This window comes from Lissotriton vulgaris, chromosome 3_2 (genome assembly GCF_964263255.1).
Source record: "Lissotriton vulgaris chromosome 3_2, aLisVul1.2, whole genome shotgun sequence".
NCBI classification, from domain to species: domain Eukaryota; kingdom Metazoa; phylum Chordata; class Amphibia; order Caudata; family Salamandridae; genus Lissotriton; species Lissotriton vulgaris.
In genome coordinates, this window is record NC_141690.1 from 330,180,967 (window position 1) to 330,197,884 (window position 16,918).

The 16,918-nt window shown below is 46.9% G+C and overlaps 1 protein-coding gene across 1 annotated transcript in view; it reads left to right on the forward strand.

Moving 5' to 3' along the window:
- Window positions 1-16,918, forward strand: part of EIF2AK3 (eukaryotic translation initiation factor 2 alpha kinase 3) — a 137,740-nt gene that overhangs the window by 60,181 nt on the left and 60,641 nt on the right. Inside the window, exons 3-4 of the mRNA XM_086964429.1 lie at window positions 6,937-7,131; window positions 9,301-9,431. Coding sequence (XP_086820555.1) covers window positions 6,937-7,131; window positions 9,301-9,431 — 326 coding nt within the window. The remainder of the gene's footprint in view (window positions 1-6,936; window positions 7,132-9,300; window positions 9,432-16,918) is intronic.

The window sequence follows — 16,918 nt, forward strand, 5'->3', positions numbered from 1 at the left end:
GACCAGCGCAGCGCTCCCCCCAGCATCTAAAGTCTGCCGGAGCTCCTCGGTAGCTGTGATGAGGGCCAGCTCTGTGCTGTGATGAGCACGGAATCCGAATTGGGAGTGATCCAGAATAGTATTATTATTAACAAAGGAACACAGTTCAGTGTTAATGACTTTCTCGATCACTTTTGTGGGCAAGGGGAGCCTCGATATAGGTCTATATTTAAGAGTCTGCTTAGCATCCAGATTAGAATTCTTTAGTTACCGAAGTACGGAAGCTTTCTTCCACGCCAATGGAAAGCGCCCTGATGTGAACATGGCAATAAAAAATCGATGTAAGAGGAATAGCTATGATTTACGGAGACGAGTGCAGAATTGTTGAGTGGTAGGGATCTGAGGGAGAGCATGATTTGATTGCACCAATAATTTTGGTAGTCTATTCAATGGTCAAGGATGAGAGGATTGGGGTTGCCAGTTCTGGTGAGGATTATAACTTATTATTGATTGTGTAGTGTATCTTAATGAGTTGGACAGGGGTTTGAGCTAAACAATTGTCTTGGAGCACAAAGGTGTCAAAAACAGATGTAACCTTGTGCTGAAAGGATTCAGCTAGGGAGTTGCAGAATTCCTGACTGGCGTTAGTATCTAGCAAAGCTGGCAGCTTAGACAAATTCTTTACCATAATAAATAGAGCTTTAGGGCATCTGTTGACGGCTCAAATTTTCTCGGTGAAATATAAAGCCTTTTCCCTGAGGATAGGTTTCTTATATATTTGAAGGGATGATTTATATTCCGTTTTGGTGAATGAATTATCCTCAAGTCTCCATTTTCTCTCTAATTTACGGCATAATTGTTTCTGAGCTCTCAGAATGTCATTAAACCATAGTAGATACATGGCTCGACAACCTCACTGCATTAAACTGCAAACTGTTCATCTCCCACTCTGATACATCCATGGGAATTACACTTGAGTCACTTGAGCTTAAAAGAGCATATTCATGCTTTTTCAAAAAGTGCCTTCTACACACTAAAACACATAATAATGAAACGTCGAACCTTTCTTTCCCATCGAAGACCTAAACTCTGTGGTGCAATCCTTCGTTCTTCCAAAGCTGGACAAAGGTAATGCAAAGATTGAGGATGCCTGAAAAACACACCTAGACCAGTTGAAAGCTACACTCCATGCAGTGGCCATACTACTAACGGGAGAGAATAGCTTCAACCACATCACTTCCACTCTCAAGCAGCTCAACTAGCTTCCAATCGAGGCAGGAGCTATACTCAAAACTGCTTTCATAACTCACAAAGCTTTTCTACACAGAAAAAACTGTCTACCACACAAATAAATTATTAAAAGCCGGTCAAAGGAGACCTCTTTGAAGTTCTAATAGACTACTCCTGATTCCCCAAAATTCAAGACAATCAAATCTTGCACCCGGTCCTTCTCTGGGAACTCTCCCAGAATCCGGAACTCGCTGCCCCAGACTTACGTGACAATCAATCATTCCCTCACTTCAAGAAAACATTTTAATTTTTTCCCCAACAAATATCTAAACTTTCCTCCTTAAACCATCTGACCGGTCTGTAGTTCCCTCCACTCACCCTCTAACTTAATCTGAGCATCACTACCTAGGTGATTGATTCGTGGGAGCAGTGCAGGAGCATCAAACACAATATAGTATGGACGATGAGTGGCCTCAATTGAATTTAGAAAAGTTCCAACCCTTCGATTAAAATGATTCTTTTATTTTTATATATTTTTTTTATTTAAGTATGTTTGTGAATGAAAAAAAATTCATAATTTGTATATTTGTTTGAATGCTTTTTTCTGTATTTTTGTGTGTTTTGCTGTTCAAATCATCGACAATGCTTAGACCTGGGTCCCTGGCTTGCAGTAATGACTTGTGGTGGGGTCCCCGGATTCCAGTAATAATTCAATGGGGGTCACTGGGTTCCAGTAATGATTAAGTGTGGGTCCCCCATGTCAAAAGGTTGGGCACCACTGCTTTAGCTTCTTTTAGGTCTTGTCTGTAGATGGTGCACATGCGCTGTTTTGAACCAAGATATGCTGTTTTTATGTCTGGGCTTACAGTTGCTGGCCCCATCGTCTCTCCATTGTTCGTGCTCCCGATTTGCGAAGGGCATGCATACGTCATGCCTCTGCACTGCCCAATTAATTTAAGCCTACATATCGGGCATTTCTATCCATTCTTTCGGGACCACTTCATTATTTTTTCAATTGGGTGACTCGTCCCATAACACTTTAGGAGTGCTGTTTTTTTAATTATTGTCCATCACCGATTTATCATTTTTTAAAATGCTGTGCCTATATACAATAAACAAATTCTTCCAAATATATCTCCACCTATTTCTGTGATGCCCTCTTGAGGGAGGAGTCCCTGCAAAATGTGCTGTTATTGGAACCTTCTCTGGTCAGAACGGCACTTTAAATGAACAATGAGAAGGGACTGGTGACCGCTTGAGGCGGGTCTTATTGCCACGTCTACTGATAAGAGGAAGGCACATTTTTTGGCACCTTCCCCGCAGAGCACAGAAAAGCAGATGAAGCAATCCAGGAAGGGCTGATGCTAGGTGAGTGGCTCTCGCTCCTGCCGTCCTATATATGAGCGTTTACCGCACTGCCCCGTCTGCTCTTCGTGTGAAGGAAGTCAGTACTTGGATAAATTAGGGCAGAACCTCCCACCTGCTTTTGCCAATTGTTGGAAAACGAGCCATTATCTGTGAGGCCTGCACAAATAACATGACTACATTTGTCCTTCACTGGGAACCAAACACCCAATTGTAATGTATGATGCTGAGGGTAGCATTGCAGAACAGTCTCAGTAATTGATTTTCCAGTCTGTACTTCGCTTTTTAAAAGTAAGAGTCCATTTATTAAATACACACACTACTCAATACTATGCACCAATTTACAAATATACATAAGCTGTTGGAATTACTTTGTGACATTGCATAACATCTCCACCCCTCCCGCAGTATCTAGTATCTAGTGTCACCACTCCCATGTATGCACATCATCTTGGCCCCAAATGCAGTCAGTTGAACCTAACCTGGAGTGAGGGCCCTACGCACTGGCATCATCAAGGCGGTGACCCACCCCGTTACATCAACCAGCATTTAAAATAGGTACACCTGCCCTGGTGACACACAACCCTGACGGAGCATTTCCTACTGGCCATGAAGTATACACCTCTATATCTTAAGGGCCACCAGTCTGGGTTCTTCACCTAAGCGCAGCAGCAAGAACACATGTTTAAGCATCCCTTTAAAATGGCAGTACTCCTCACATTTGTTGGACATTAGAATGCGTTGCCATTACAGCCCCTAAAGGCATCAATGATGGATCACAGGATTAATCATATACAGCCCTGACACCCTAGCAGGAATGTCGAGCAACATAACACCATTTGGCTTATGACATCACCTTACACAGGTACTTCACATTACACATGTGACCTTCAGTCCCTCTGGAAGAAATAACAGTAGTAAAGGCACTACAGGTGCATTTACTCTTCTTCACCTCCAGGGGATGCGCTTCTTCAGACATCCACAACCTAGCATTTCACTCCTTGAGGCAGTCCCTAGAGCACCCCCAGCTGTAGAACAAAAGTTCCATCCATGGGGATGCAGATGACTCCTTGCTGAGCCCTTGAGGGGTTATTCTTCTTAGTCCCCACGAGACTTAGGGAGGGACTTCACGTTGTGCTGGGGAAGACTGCTTGGCTCCTGCAGCTCCCCCTGCACCCTGTCACACATGTGGTGGTGACCCCGTCCTCTTGGGGCCACCACAAGCCGAGATAACGCTGGCTTTTCCTAGCAGGACGGTCCGGGCCTGCAAGGCATTATGGAGCGCTTCTCTTTAGCCCTGCATATTAAAACAGCGGTTCTTCCGCTGTGCCAGGAAGAGCCGCACAACTTGCACTTCTTCACTGGGGCGCGGTCCCACCCGGACCCCCCAGGTGAGTGAAGGTGACTCTGGGAGTTCACCCCCGGCCGCTCTGCGGGTTGTCGGGGGGGGCAGAGTCCCACAAGGGCACCTTGCCGCTCCTCATTTGCTTTCGGGGCCCCCGCAGGCTCTCCAGGTTGGAGGGCAGTCCGGGAGCCCTCCCCCTGCTGCCCCCGTCGGCTCCCCGCTCGGCCAGCACCCTCGTGTACTACAGCTGGTGCTGGCACCGCCATTCCACATCAGGGACCGGCGGCGGACACCCATGTGCTTCGTCGTCGGTCCTTTCGGAGGTCAAAGGTCGCCTACCGTCTGGGGGCGTATCTCGGCCCCCAGGGGTCCAATCTTCGTGGTCTTGGTCTCTTCTTGCTCCTGGTGGCGCACCCCAGCCACTTGGAGAACTTTCCTTCGACCTTCTGGTCCCCGGGAGGGTGGATTCATCAGGGAGCTGTCTTTACTGACTCCCTGCGCCAGCCTTTCGCCTGGCTCTCCTCCTGGGCCTCCCTACTCCATGCACAGAGGCCCCTGCTTCTGCACACTGGTCCTGGACTCTTCTCCTGGCGCTGTTCAGGATCCTGGGACAGTCAGGGGGTTCCTCCTTACAACTGCCCATTGCGCCACGCTCCAGCACCCTCTGCCTCGGCAGACCACACCCCAGAGTGAGCTTCTGTTCCTGTGCAAACACTTTTTAAAGTTTGGGGAGTGGGCTGGCACGAAGTCTCTGTTTGTCCTATCAAACAGCAGCACATCACTTCACTGCCCCTGCTCCCTCCTTCTTGCCCCAGGCCTCTGGGCTGCTTCAAGATGGCGTCGTCCAGGATCTCCTGCCACATGGTCTCTGAAAGCCCCCCCCACCCCCCAGAGCTGCCTTCTCCCTTGTGCAGCTAGGTGTCTGGCACCAGATGACAGCTGCTGATAGATTAGCGTGTAGCTCCACCCATCTTCTCTTCTTGGAGGGAAGGTCAAAAATACAGGCTGCTGGGGTCATCCCCCAGCCAGGCCCTGGTTATGAGCTGACTCAGAGAAATATAATACTTCTGGATGACCCATAAGCAGTACAAATATGACTTTGGACTCTGCAGAATACTTCTTCTCACACCCGTTACAGTGGACTTTAGTGCGTGTCTGGAATTTGTAGGCCCTAGGAAAGTGAAACTAGCACAGCGGCTCCACATCGCCATAGGAGAATAATGAAGTGAAAACAGTTAAAACACACTTACTTTCCTTGGCATGTTTCTTCCCAGTGTATACAGCCTAGTCCATGTCACCACCCAATTCTGCATAAGTCCTGCCACACCATTCTCTTTGTATCTGCTCCTGGGCTGCGCACGCCAGGAATTTCCCCTGCGCAGCCCGCACACTTGTGCACACCCATGTACACATGTGTCTGCATGTAACCAGCCCGGTGCCCCTTACTCCATCTGCTGCGCATCTGCCTAGTCAAGCTAGGGGGACACCAGTAAAATCCACATGCAGTCTCTTTCATCATGAGTTCACTGTGGCTGAGTCCCAACTTATGAGGCTCTCCCACAGTAAAAGCCCAACAAATAGATGCCCGAAAAGCAAAAATTTCGGGCGGCTCAGAGTGTCAGAACCACTTTCTAACACTAGTCATGCCTCTCGTGTTACCCCAACAATTTGTAACATTTCCCTTATCACAGCAAGGCTTTAGAACAAACTCACACGCCAGTGGAGCTGACAGCACTAAAGCACACTTGTCTTTGTCAGAATGCCCGTGCTGGTTTATAGCAAATCCAGTGACCCAGGTCAATTTCCGGTCCTTAAGGGCAGCCATGTTTAAAATATCCACCCCTGACACTAATCTGGATTGGAGGCGAGGGAAAGTTGAAAGCTCATCCACCACAGCCATAGGACGAGTCTCCACACACACATTAGCATAGCCAACTGCCGAGTAGGTGCTGCTACTTCAGACTTGTGGTAGCCTCTCACCAATTGTCACTGATGTTGCAATGTTTCTTTTTAATTGATTAATTTGCAAGTAACAAAAAAGACAATTGGTCATTTGCGACATTTAGCACAAGTCCAGATTTTGCTGGGACAGTCTTGGTTTTACACCTGGTGTACCAGCATTTGTCAAATTTAGCACATGTGCTGGTTTTTAAAACGGGTCGACTGGAAAAAGTGAGCCACTTATTTCATGCATATTAGTCACCAAAATGCCAAGGGTAGCTGCAGTGATATCACACTGCTTAACACCTCGATAATTGACATTGCTGAAGTTCCATAATAACTGTACATTTAATATAACATATCATGAATCTCTTTCTAGGCCTCTGCTCTAGACAACGCGCATGTACTGTCTCGATCCAAGACATTTTGTTTCTACATCGTGGGTTTACAACCGGCCCATAGGCTTCCATTTGCCGGAAGTATCATCGCTCCATTTTTCGTTTCCCCATTTTTAAATGGCAAGCATATCCCTTTTGAACCTTATTGGGTCGGGACCAGTGTATAGAAACAGACGAGTAAAAAAACATTCACATTGACAACACCAAAAGCTCAGAGCTAGACCATTGCGAAGAAACATTGGCTTTGCCAATGCTTGTTCCTTTGCTGTAAAGTTTTACTTGGGTGGGATCATGTCTGTACATTTTGAGTACTTAAAATGTTGTTTTTCAATAACATTTTTATTCATTTTGTTTTATTTATATTTGACCAGTACTTTTGATGACTTGTTTAGTGATGCATTGTAACGTGCCCTGCTTACCTGGAGGCGACGGGTTACACTGTAGAAAGTCTGTGATAAAAAAAAAACCTTTCTTCCTGCTTTTCATGACACAGTGTCCTTTGAGCATAGTGACGTAATAGAGCCAGCATTGCAGAGAAGGTTCACAAAATGTCTTGGTTTTTGCTAAAGTATGCTGCACCAGGTATCCTTTGTTAAACAGACTGACCATTCAAACTTCTTGAGTATTTTTTAGGTACCTTATTTTGAAATGCTGAACTTGTCTTTTTAAATTTTTTAGGTTTTTGGAAATAAAATGATCATTCCATCCTTGGATGGGGACTTATTCCAATGGGACCGCGACCGAGAGAGCATGGAAGCCGTCCCGTTTACCGTGGAGTCTCTCTTGGAGTCCTCTTATAAATTTGGTGATGACGTTGTTTTGGTTGGAGGGAAGTCTCTGACAACTTATGGGCTAGGTGCCCACAGCGGAAAAGTAAGTTTCGATTTAACACCTATTTTTCCTAATGTGGCGAAGCCTTTACTTTAAAACCTTTTATGGCTGTTCCTTTCTGCCACTTATACCTTTAATGGTGCTATTTTTGTTTGCCACACACCACTCATTTTGAATTTTGAAGCTCTAATTAGACAGACTTTGCCACCTTTAATAACAAGAGGTTTGAAACCTTATTGTAACAGTGTTTTTTGAATTGCATGTAGCCATATAGCATGAATATTAGGTTTGTTAAGGATCTCAAACCCATTGTTTTAATTCGGACAAAACTAGCACGTTATTTAGAGCAAAACCACTCTTTTTCTCTTTCCTTCTCCCTCTTTCCCTCTTAATCTCTCCATCACCTTTTCTCCCTCTCTTACTTTCTCTCCCTACCTCGCCATCTTTTGCCTGCTCCCTCTCTCATCTCTCTTTAATCCCATCTCTTCCCGAATTGCCCACTTATTCCAACATAAATGCTTCAGATTGAGGAAATCGTCCAAATCACTAATAATACACAGTAAGTGGATTTTCGATCAAAAATTCTCCCTTAACTTTTTAATTCCTAGCCTAAAGTTCTGGATTGAGCAGGTTGCTTCCTTCTCAAAGTTTACAACATGAATAGCAGTGGTGAAAAACCACCGGTCAGCACCTCTGTACTGTTCACCAAAAGTCCACGTATAAAAATCTGTAGATTGGCGTGCTCAATGTACAACACTGTGCCACTCACCTAGTGTTATCTTGTTTGGAAAAACTTTTCGCCATACACGTAACAGCAATTAATTAATTACAGAGCACAACCACTATTAAGTTTCACTACTGACCTTGTTGTCAGTTATTGTAATAATAAGCAAAACACCATTCAGTGTATCTTAGTGGAAACCGTAATCATCCAAGTGCAAAAAAACAAGAAGACCTATATAATCTTGATTATGCGGACGCCGAGTAAATGTTGTCGATGCAGACAGCCGACATTGTAGTATTGACGAACGCTCCAAGCCAGGTAGTTTACCACGTAGATTTATTTAAGTGGTAAATTGGATACATAGACAGGTAAAGTAAGAGTCTTAGCAGGAGCCCCACCAGGAGCAGCTAGGGGCTCCTACTAAGACTCTGACTTTACCTGTCTATGTATTTAATTTACCACTTAAATAAATCTACTGTGTAAACTACCTGGCTTGGAGCGTCCTTTCGTCAATACTACAGACATATGTCAGAACGACAGAGGCTCTTGTGTTGAAGTGCAACGAGCCCTAGAACTTTATTAGTAAATATAGTGGTACAGCATCAGGGTTCTTGCTGTACAGAGCCGGGCATGTAGAAACGTGTGTGATGCTGTACCACTATATTTACTAATTAAGTTCTGGGGCTCGTTGCACTTAAGTACGAGCGTCTCTGTCGTCCTGACTTTCTACGCATCACAAGAGCTTAAACGCTAAAATTGGACAGACTGAACTCTAGTTACTTCTTAGCTACATTTATATTTTTCGATATTGGAAAGTGTTTTGAAGTCCTACTCTGCAACCAAAAATCAAAATATCTGGTTCATCCCTTTGGTATACCCCATACTATTGAGGGATCCCGAGGATATATGCTATGATTCTTTCAACTGTTTTTCGAGCCTTGAAGAAGTTGTGTATGCAACGAAACACGTGTCGGCTGTCTGCATCAACAACATTTACTCTGTGTCAACATAATCAAGATTATATATGTCTTCTGTTTTTTTTTGTACTTGGATGATTACTGTTTCCACTAAGAAACACTGAATGGTGTTTTGCTTATTATGAAAATAAGACAGCAAGGTCAGTAGTGAAACTTAATAGTGGTTGTGCTCTGTAATTAATTGCTGCTACTCAAAGTTGTGTGATTAATAAACTACATTTACAGTTTATCGCTGTCCCAATTCCGAAGGCATTGCCCTAGTTCCTAATGCAATATCTGAGATGTTTATTAAGCGAATCTCAGCTGTAGCTTTCCATCAGAAGTTGACATGTTGCAGTACATGCCGCTACCAAGTTATCCTCATGTCTCGCAAAGTAAGAAAATGCATTGCTACAAAGTTTAGCTCATCCATCAGAAGTGGATGAGCTTGCAAGGATACTGTTTATAAGAAAAGGATTTTGCTAATGTGCAATTAATGACCATTATTTACATGTATGTATATTTTTTCAGGTGAAGTACATCTGTTCAGCAATGGGGTGTCGTCGCTGGAACGAAGAAGATATTGAACAGGACGACATATTGCTTCTGCACAGAACTCAAAAAACTGTCCGAGCTGTAGGACCACGCAGTGGTTCTGAGAAGTGGGTATCTGATATTATGCTATGGTTTTTAGGTCTCGCCTGTCGATGCGCATGCGCATCGAGCAAGCGAGACTATTGCGAGTTATCCACTCTTTATCCACACTGCAAGGAATCGTGGCGATTCCTTGCAGTGCCCGTGACTTTTAAGGTCAATGCGCATGCGCATTGACCTTAAAAGCGCGTGCGCGTGCACGTCCGTCTCCTAACAACACACACACACCCTCTCCCCCGCTCCGCCCCCTCCCGCCGTGTCGCATTTCTCTTTCTCCTCCCCCTCCCCTCTCTTCCTTCCGTCTAACGCCGTGTCGCACCTCTCCCCTCTCCGCCCCCTCCCCGCTCCGCCCCCTCCCCTTCCCTCCGTGTCGCATTTCTCCTCTCCCCTCTCCGGCGGCCAGCCCCTCCCCTGGCCGCCGTGTTATTTGTTTATTTTACCCGCCGTGTCTCTGCTGCTTCCCCCTGTCCTGTCTCTCCTCCTCTCTCTCTCTATACCCTCCCCCTCCTCCCCACCACTCCCATCAAGTCCCTCTGGCCCTTCCCTCCTCCCCGGACCCCTCCTCCCCTGCCCCCTCCACCCTTTCTTGTTCGGATTTGAGGTTGAACTGCGTTTGCTCACGCATTTTTTGCTGTTTGCTTTTTGCTTTACTATGAGGTAAAGCACAGGGCTGAGTTGGTTTCTAAAGTCTCCTGCCACATTGCCGCCTCCTCCCCTCCCTGCAAGTGCATTTGTACTGGTAGATTCTAGCGCCTGGTTTATCTCGGAACTCTAACTAAAGCGCTTGGCTGCTTAGTACATTTCCTGGAATCGAGACGCAGTTTTGCAAGGTACTGCGATTTATTACTGTCCCCTTTTATCATTAGTTTTCCCAGTTAACGCTTTCCTGGTTGTGGAAGCACAATTTTAGTGTGGACACTTGGGGCTCCAAACTGCAGCTTTTGAACAATGCACAGGACAGTGGTGCCAAAAACCGACCGATGCAGAGTGAGGTGCCAGTGGTGGTGCTGGTGGAGAAACCTGTCACCGGGCCTCCATGGGGCTCTTACGAAGAGCACTTTTTCCTGCCACCTGGAGTAAGAGAAAATAATTTAAGATGCATGTTAACCCTACCTGTAAACCCGCAGATTGTTCACCAGCGAACATAAGCAGAATTTTGGTTTGTGGCGTGTGTGAAAAACATTGATTTTTCGGACATTTTTGTCTGTAGCCAATGGGACTCTGAGAAATTAAAAAAAGTTTGCTAATCGTAGACAAAATCCTAATTTCTGAATTTTCCTAGTAGGAGAAACATTTTGGACCTACTCAGATTGTCGTGGTACACACTCACACGAGGTCAAGTTCTGATAATTTTAACGTTGTAATTTGCACATCTCCGCCTAAAGCGCCTTTTACTATTTCCACAGTAATTTCTTTATGTTCCATCAGTTCTGCTTTGTCCAGCTCTTTTGAAGAGGTCAGGTGTTTCTCTTCTTTCTTGATCTGCCTCCTTGTTTGTAAATATCTCTTCACGCATGTAAGCTCGGGTGAAATGCTGTTACCGGCTGTTGTGCAAGTTAGTCTGCTCTTTTAATTTGTGTGGCTTTTGAAGTCTACCCACATAATACAAAGTTACATTTTGCTGTAATCAGGAGGTTCTCTGGGAAATGTTGGCATTTTGGCAGTTTTATTTATCCTGGTATTTGCTACAGAATCGCGAAATTCCAGGAATATTTGAATACTGCTTCTTTCGGGTGTGTTTTTGTGTAGCCAAGCAGCTGTTCATCACCCCACCCAGAGGAGACTTCGAACAGATCTTCTGTCCCAAAGTAAAGTGTTGATTGTCAGGGCAGGACTGGGGAACCAAAACCTCACTCACCCTCAACCCCTCACCCTCAACCCCTCACTCACCCTCAACCCCTCACCCTCACTCACCCTCACCCTCAACCCCTCACCCTCAACCCCTCACCCTCAACCCCTCACCCTCACTCACTCACCCTCAACCCCTCACCCTCAACCCCTCACCCTCAACCCCTCACCCTCAAACCCTCACCCTCAACCCCTCACCCTCACTCACTCACCCTCAACCCCTCACTCTCACTCACTCACCCTCACTCACCCTCAACCCCTCCCCCTCGACCCCTCCCCCTCAACCCCTCACTCACCCTCAACCCCTCACTCACCCTCAACCCCTCACTCACCCTCAACCCCTCACCCTCAACCCCTCACTCACCCTCACTCTCACTCATCCTCACTCACCCTCACTCTCACTCATCCTCACTCACCCTCAACCCCTCACCCTCACTCACTCACCCTCACTCACCCTCACTCACCCTCACTCACCCTCAACCCCTCACCCTCACTCACCCTCACTCTGACTCACCCTCACTCAGCCTCAACTACTCCCCCTCACTCACCCCTCACTCACCCTCACTCTCACTCATCCTCACTCACCCTCAACCCCTCACCCTCACTCACCCTCACTCACCCTCAACCCCTCACCCTCACTCACCCTCAACCCCTCACCTTCAACCCCTCACTCACCCTCACTCTGACTCACCCTCACTCAGCCTCAACTACTCCCCCTCACTCACCCAAAACCCCTCACTCACCCTCACCCTCACTCACCCTCACCCTCACTCACCCTCAACACCTCACCCTCAACCCCTCACCCTCACTCACCCTCACTCACCCTCACCCTCAACCCCTCACCCTCAACCCCTCATCCTCAACACCTCACCCTCAACACCTCACCCTCAACCCCTCACCCTCACTCACCCTCACCCTCACTCACCCTCACCCTCACTCACCCTCAACCCCTCACCCTCAACCCCTCACTCACCCTCACTCACCCTCACCCTCAACCCCTCAGCCTCACCCTCACTCACCCTCAACCCCTCACCCTCACTCACCCTCACTCACCCTCAACCTCATGCTAAAGATTTACAAAAAAACCCATAAACAATTCTAAAAGCACTAACTCTAATGCTGCTAGACCTATTGCATTTCTAATGCTTGTTATATATATATGAGCTTTGTAGAGGGCAGACATGTTTACATCAGAAACTTCACAATGCTTAAGAGTCCGGATGAAGCTCAAGTTGACGACTTCGGAGGAGAAGTAGGGAACACATACTAGTCTCATGGATTTATAGCACCAAGACACCTCTGGGTAATCGTGCGCTATATAAGTTATCATAACATAACATCTGAAGCTCTTAAGCAGTAGTACTGGTTTTGTTGAAGCCTGTCCATATATGTTTTGGCCTGGGCCACGCTTGAAGGCTTCAACAGGAGTTCCGCTGGAGATGACTTGCTTCTGAATGACTTCTTGGAGAGTATTTTTCTTCAATTCTTCCCTCAAAGAAAGAATGCAGACTGAGTAGCTTTATCAGGTGTGAATCCTAAATATTAATATGCTACATTACAGCACTTTTTTAGACTTGTGCTTGTGTTTAATGCAATTCAGTTTGGATCAATGACAAGCTAAGATTTGCATTACTAGAGAGTGTAGCTGGGAGTAGGTTGCTTGTGATTTTTGTAAACCTTGCTTCCCATTGGATAAAGTGATGCTATTTGTAATATTTTTTGTGCTTGCCACAGGATGTGGGAGGTGGTGCATGTGCGATTGGCACGGCAAAGCAGTGGGTTTGGACCTTTGGGTATCCTGGCTGGCAAAAGACGCCGAGTTTAATCACAATATATAATTTATGATAGTTCTTAGGTTTAACCCCATGCCCTGGTCACTTCTCAGCCATCAATAAAAAAGTTGCAGGCCCTTGCACTCTAAATACTATAATTGTTGCCTTGCTCCAATTTTTAAAATAATGTCACTAGGTACTACAGTCTTGATAATATATTATTTACTCCAGTATTGGAACTTTCATAGATTCCCATTGCTTGTATCATTCCCCGTCGTCGGAATGGGAGCCTCGGTAATAATATATATATATATATATACCTAGGTAAATACACCCTAATAGGTGTAAAAAGGTAAAAAAAAATTAGGCCTAGGCCTCATTATCTTTTGTAGCCTATTGGTGTCATTATGTAAAAGACCCAAAGTCCCCTTAGCAACCAATCAGATCAGCCTCACCCTGTAGAACCTTCCTGAGAAAGCTCAGAGCCTCAGATTTTCTACCGCTTCGTTGGTGACAGGGAGTCCCCTTAGAGCTCTGCTCTAACTTCAACTTGAGGTACTGTTTAAACAGTTTTCTTGAAGGATTTCTTTCAGCTTTGTCATGGCTGATAAGGAAAAGAAGAGCCTTTTCAGGTCTTGTGCCACTTGTGGCAAAAAACGACTTAATACAGAAGATCAACATAAGGACTGTATTTACTGTCTATACCCGGACCATAAGGTTGATGGGTGTAGTATATGCAGGAGAATGTCTGTTAAAACCCTCCGTGATCGTGAAGGACGGCTGCTTCTGTGGCTTAGGAAGTTGGAAAGGAGGGATGAAGTGGTTTCTGGTGATGAGGAAGATGCCAGATCATCATCTTCAAAGACTTCATTGAAGAGGGGCGGATCGTCTGTGGACATTTCAACTGAACCCCCCTTAAAGGCTATGCGTGGGACCTCTGATAGGTCTGGCAAGCCAGGGCCTATCGAATCTCCTCACGTGAGTGTAAAGGAGAGGGAAAGGCAGGCACTGCAGGTGCAAAGGGCTAAACTGGATGAGAGCTCGGCTGGGCCTTCCCACCAGGTTAAAGTAGCCAAGTCCGTCAAAAAACCGACTGTAGAGGCCTCTACAGGGGTCAAGAAGGACTCTAAAGCATCTGAGGTGATTTTTTCTCCTCAGTCGTCGACGAGCCATCCAGCGACGACGAGGACGACGACGAGAGCGTCGACGAGGACCTCAATGTCGATTCCGTCGACGAAGACTGGATCGACGACGGCGTCGTCGACGATACCCACGTTGACGGTTACCACCACGTCGACGAAGACCATCCCGTCGACGATGACTATTCCGTCGACGGTGGCAATCTCGATGGCGACGATCCCGTCGACGACGACAAGCCCGTCGACGATGACAGTTCCGTCGACGATCCCGTCGACGATGGTGAGCCCGTCGACGATGACAGTTCCGTCGACGATCCCGTCGACGATGAGTCCGTCGACGATGATGGTTCCGTCGACGATGCCGTCGACGGTGAAGGGACTCTCGTCGACGGTCCCGTCGACGACGATTCAGAATAAGGAAACGGTGGAGTTGTTTTCAACGCCGTTGACGACAGGAGCGCCAGAAAACAGCAGAAGGAGGAGGATAACCACAGATATGACTTCTCCAAGGAAAGTACCTTCACTACCTCCACCCCTTTTGTTGGATGAAGATGATTACTCAGAAGAGGAGAATGAGATGTATGGGGATGCTTACAGTCCATCTCAATTGAATCTGAAGTACCATGATTCGGATTTGGATGAGGAGTATTATTATCAAAAGGAACAGCGGCCAGAAAGACAAGTTGCATACCAGGAAACCCAACCACAGCAGGGCATGGTAACGATGCCTATGAGTCTTTTGACAGACTTAAGGGCAATGCTGGAGGAGTATAGGAGCAGACAAGGGTCGCAACCTGTGGAAGGTCAAGCACAGGTTCAACCGCAGGTGGTGGCAGCACAGTCAGTACGGCCTGCACAGGAAGAACATGAGAGGGAATATCCTCGGCAAATCCAAGTGGATACTTCGGATGAAGATGAAACGGGGCAGAACCAAGATCAAGACCAGGATAGTGAATGGAACCAATATATAGCTCCGGATCCGGCTTCACCAGTGCCAGACCCGGTCGACTCGCCTCCGGCGGATGTAGGAGGTTTCTTCAGTTTGATGGAAAGAGCCACAGCGCGCTTCAAGTTAGCGATGCCTACAACATCTACGGATTGTTTCTTGTACGATTTTAAAGAGGCATACCGTAAGGCCGTGCGCTCGATTCCCATTGTAGAGCACATATGGGAGGAAGGGAAGAAAGTGATGCAGACCCCAGCGACGGTCATTCCAACTCTTCCGCGCTTGGAGAAAAAATATAAAGCTCCTGATGACAGTCCCGCCTGTTTGATTGGACAACCTAGACCAGACTCGGTCATATCGCAAGCGGCACAGAAGAGATCGCGGAATCCTTCGGCCACCCTCACGACTCCGCCAGACAAGGAGGGTAGAAGGTTGGACAACGCTGGGAAGCGTTTTTCGTCGATGGCTAGCTTGTTGGTCAGAGCGGCGAATGCCTTGGCGATCCTAGCAAGGTACGACCGCCAGATGTGGAGTGATGTGGCACACTATGTGGATCTGCTAGCGGATGACCAGAAAGCGGAAGCACAGAAACTTCTGGAAGAAGGACAACGTTCCTCTTCAGAGATGATTGACTGCGCGATGGACATCGCCACCATATCTTTCCGTGCTCTGGGCAGTGCAGCGGTTCTTCGGCGACAAGGGTGGCTGCGAGCTACATACTTCCGGCCAGAGGTCCAGAATAGGATTTTGGACTTGCCCTTTGACGGGGACATGTTATTTGGGAAACATGTCGATGAGACCCTACAGGGTATAAAGAAGGACACAGAGACAGCAAGGGCTCTGGGGAACCTGCAATATAGGAAGACACAGTTCCGTGGAGCACGAGGAAGAGGCTTCACTTCACCTAGAGGAGGTTATCAGCAACCGCGATATTCACAGCAGTCGCAGTCGTACAGGCTTCAGTACGGCAATCAATACTATCAGCGGCAGTCGCAATCCCAGTCTTTCTCTCGCCAGAACGCTCGTGGACGACAGGGGCGTCAGGGCAAGGACGCTGGCAAGCGTCAATAGCGGCCTCCTGACTCTGCCAACTGTTCCTCCGCTTCTGGGATCTCCAGTGGGCGGCAGGATATCACAACATCTGAGCAGCTGGGAAGAGATTACATCGGATCAGTGGGTATTAAACATCATCCGAAATGGGCATACTCTAGAATTCCAGGAATTTCCACCTACAAGAGCTCCCCACGCCACTACTTCGAAGCATCTGAACCTTCTTCAAGAGGAAGCTCAACAAATGCTTCAAAAAGGGGCAATCCAACGTGTTCCCCTATCACAAAGGGGAGAAGGTTTCTATTCAAGATTTTTTCTGATCCGCAAAACAAAGCAAAAGCGGCGTCCTATCCTGGACTTGAGGGAGCTCAACACCTATCTCACGAAACTGTCGTTTCGGATGATTTCACTCCAGGACATATTGCGCCTCTTGAACCCAGGCGACTACATGGCAACATTAGACCTGGAAGATGCCTATTTTCATATCCCGATCCATCCAGCTCACAGACGTTTCCTTCGCTTTACAGTAGGCAAGAGTCACTTCCAGTTCATGGTGCTCCCATTTGGATTAAAGTCCGCTCCTCGGATATTCACAAAGGTGCTGGCACCGGTAGCAGCATTACTGAGGAGACAGTCGCTGGAAGTATTCCCGTACTTAGACGACTGGCTGCTGAAGGCCCCAAGCTTACAAGAGGCATCGAAGGCAGTGAGCACATGCTTGAACCTCTTTATTCATCTGG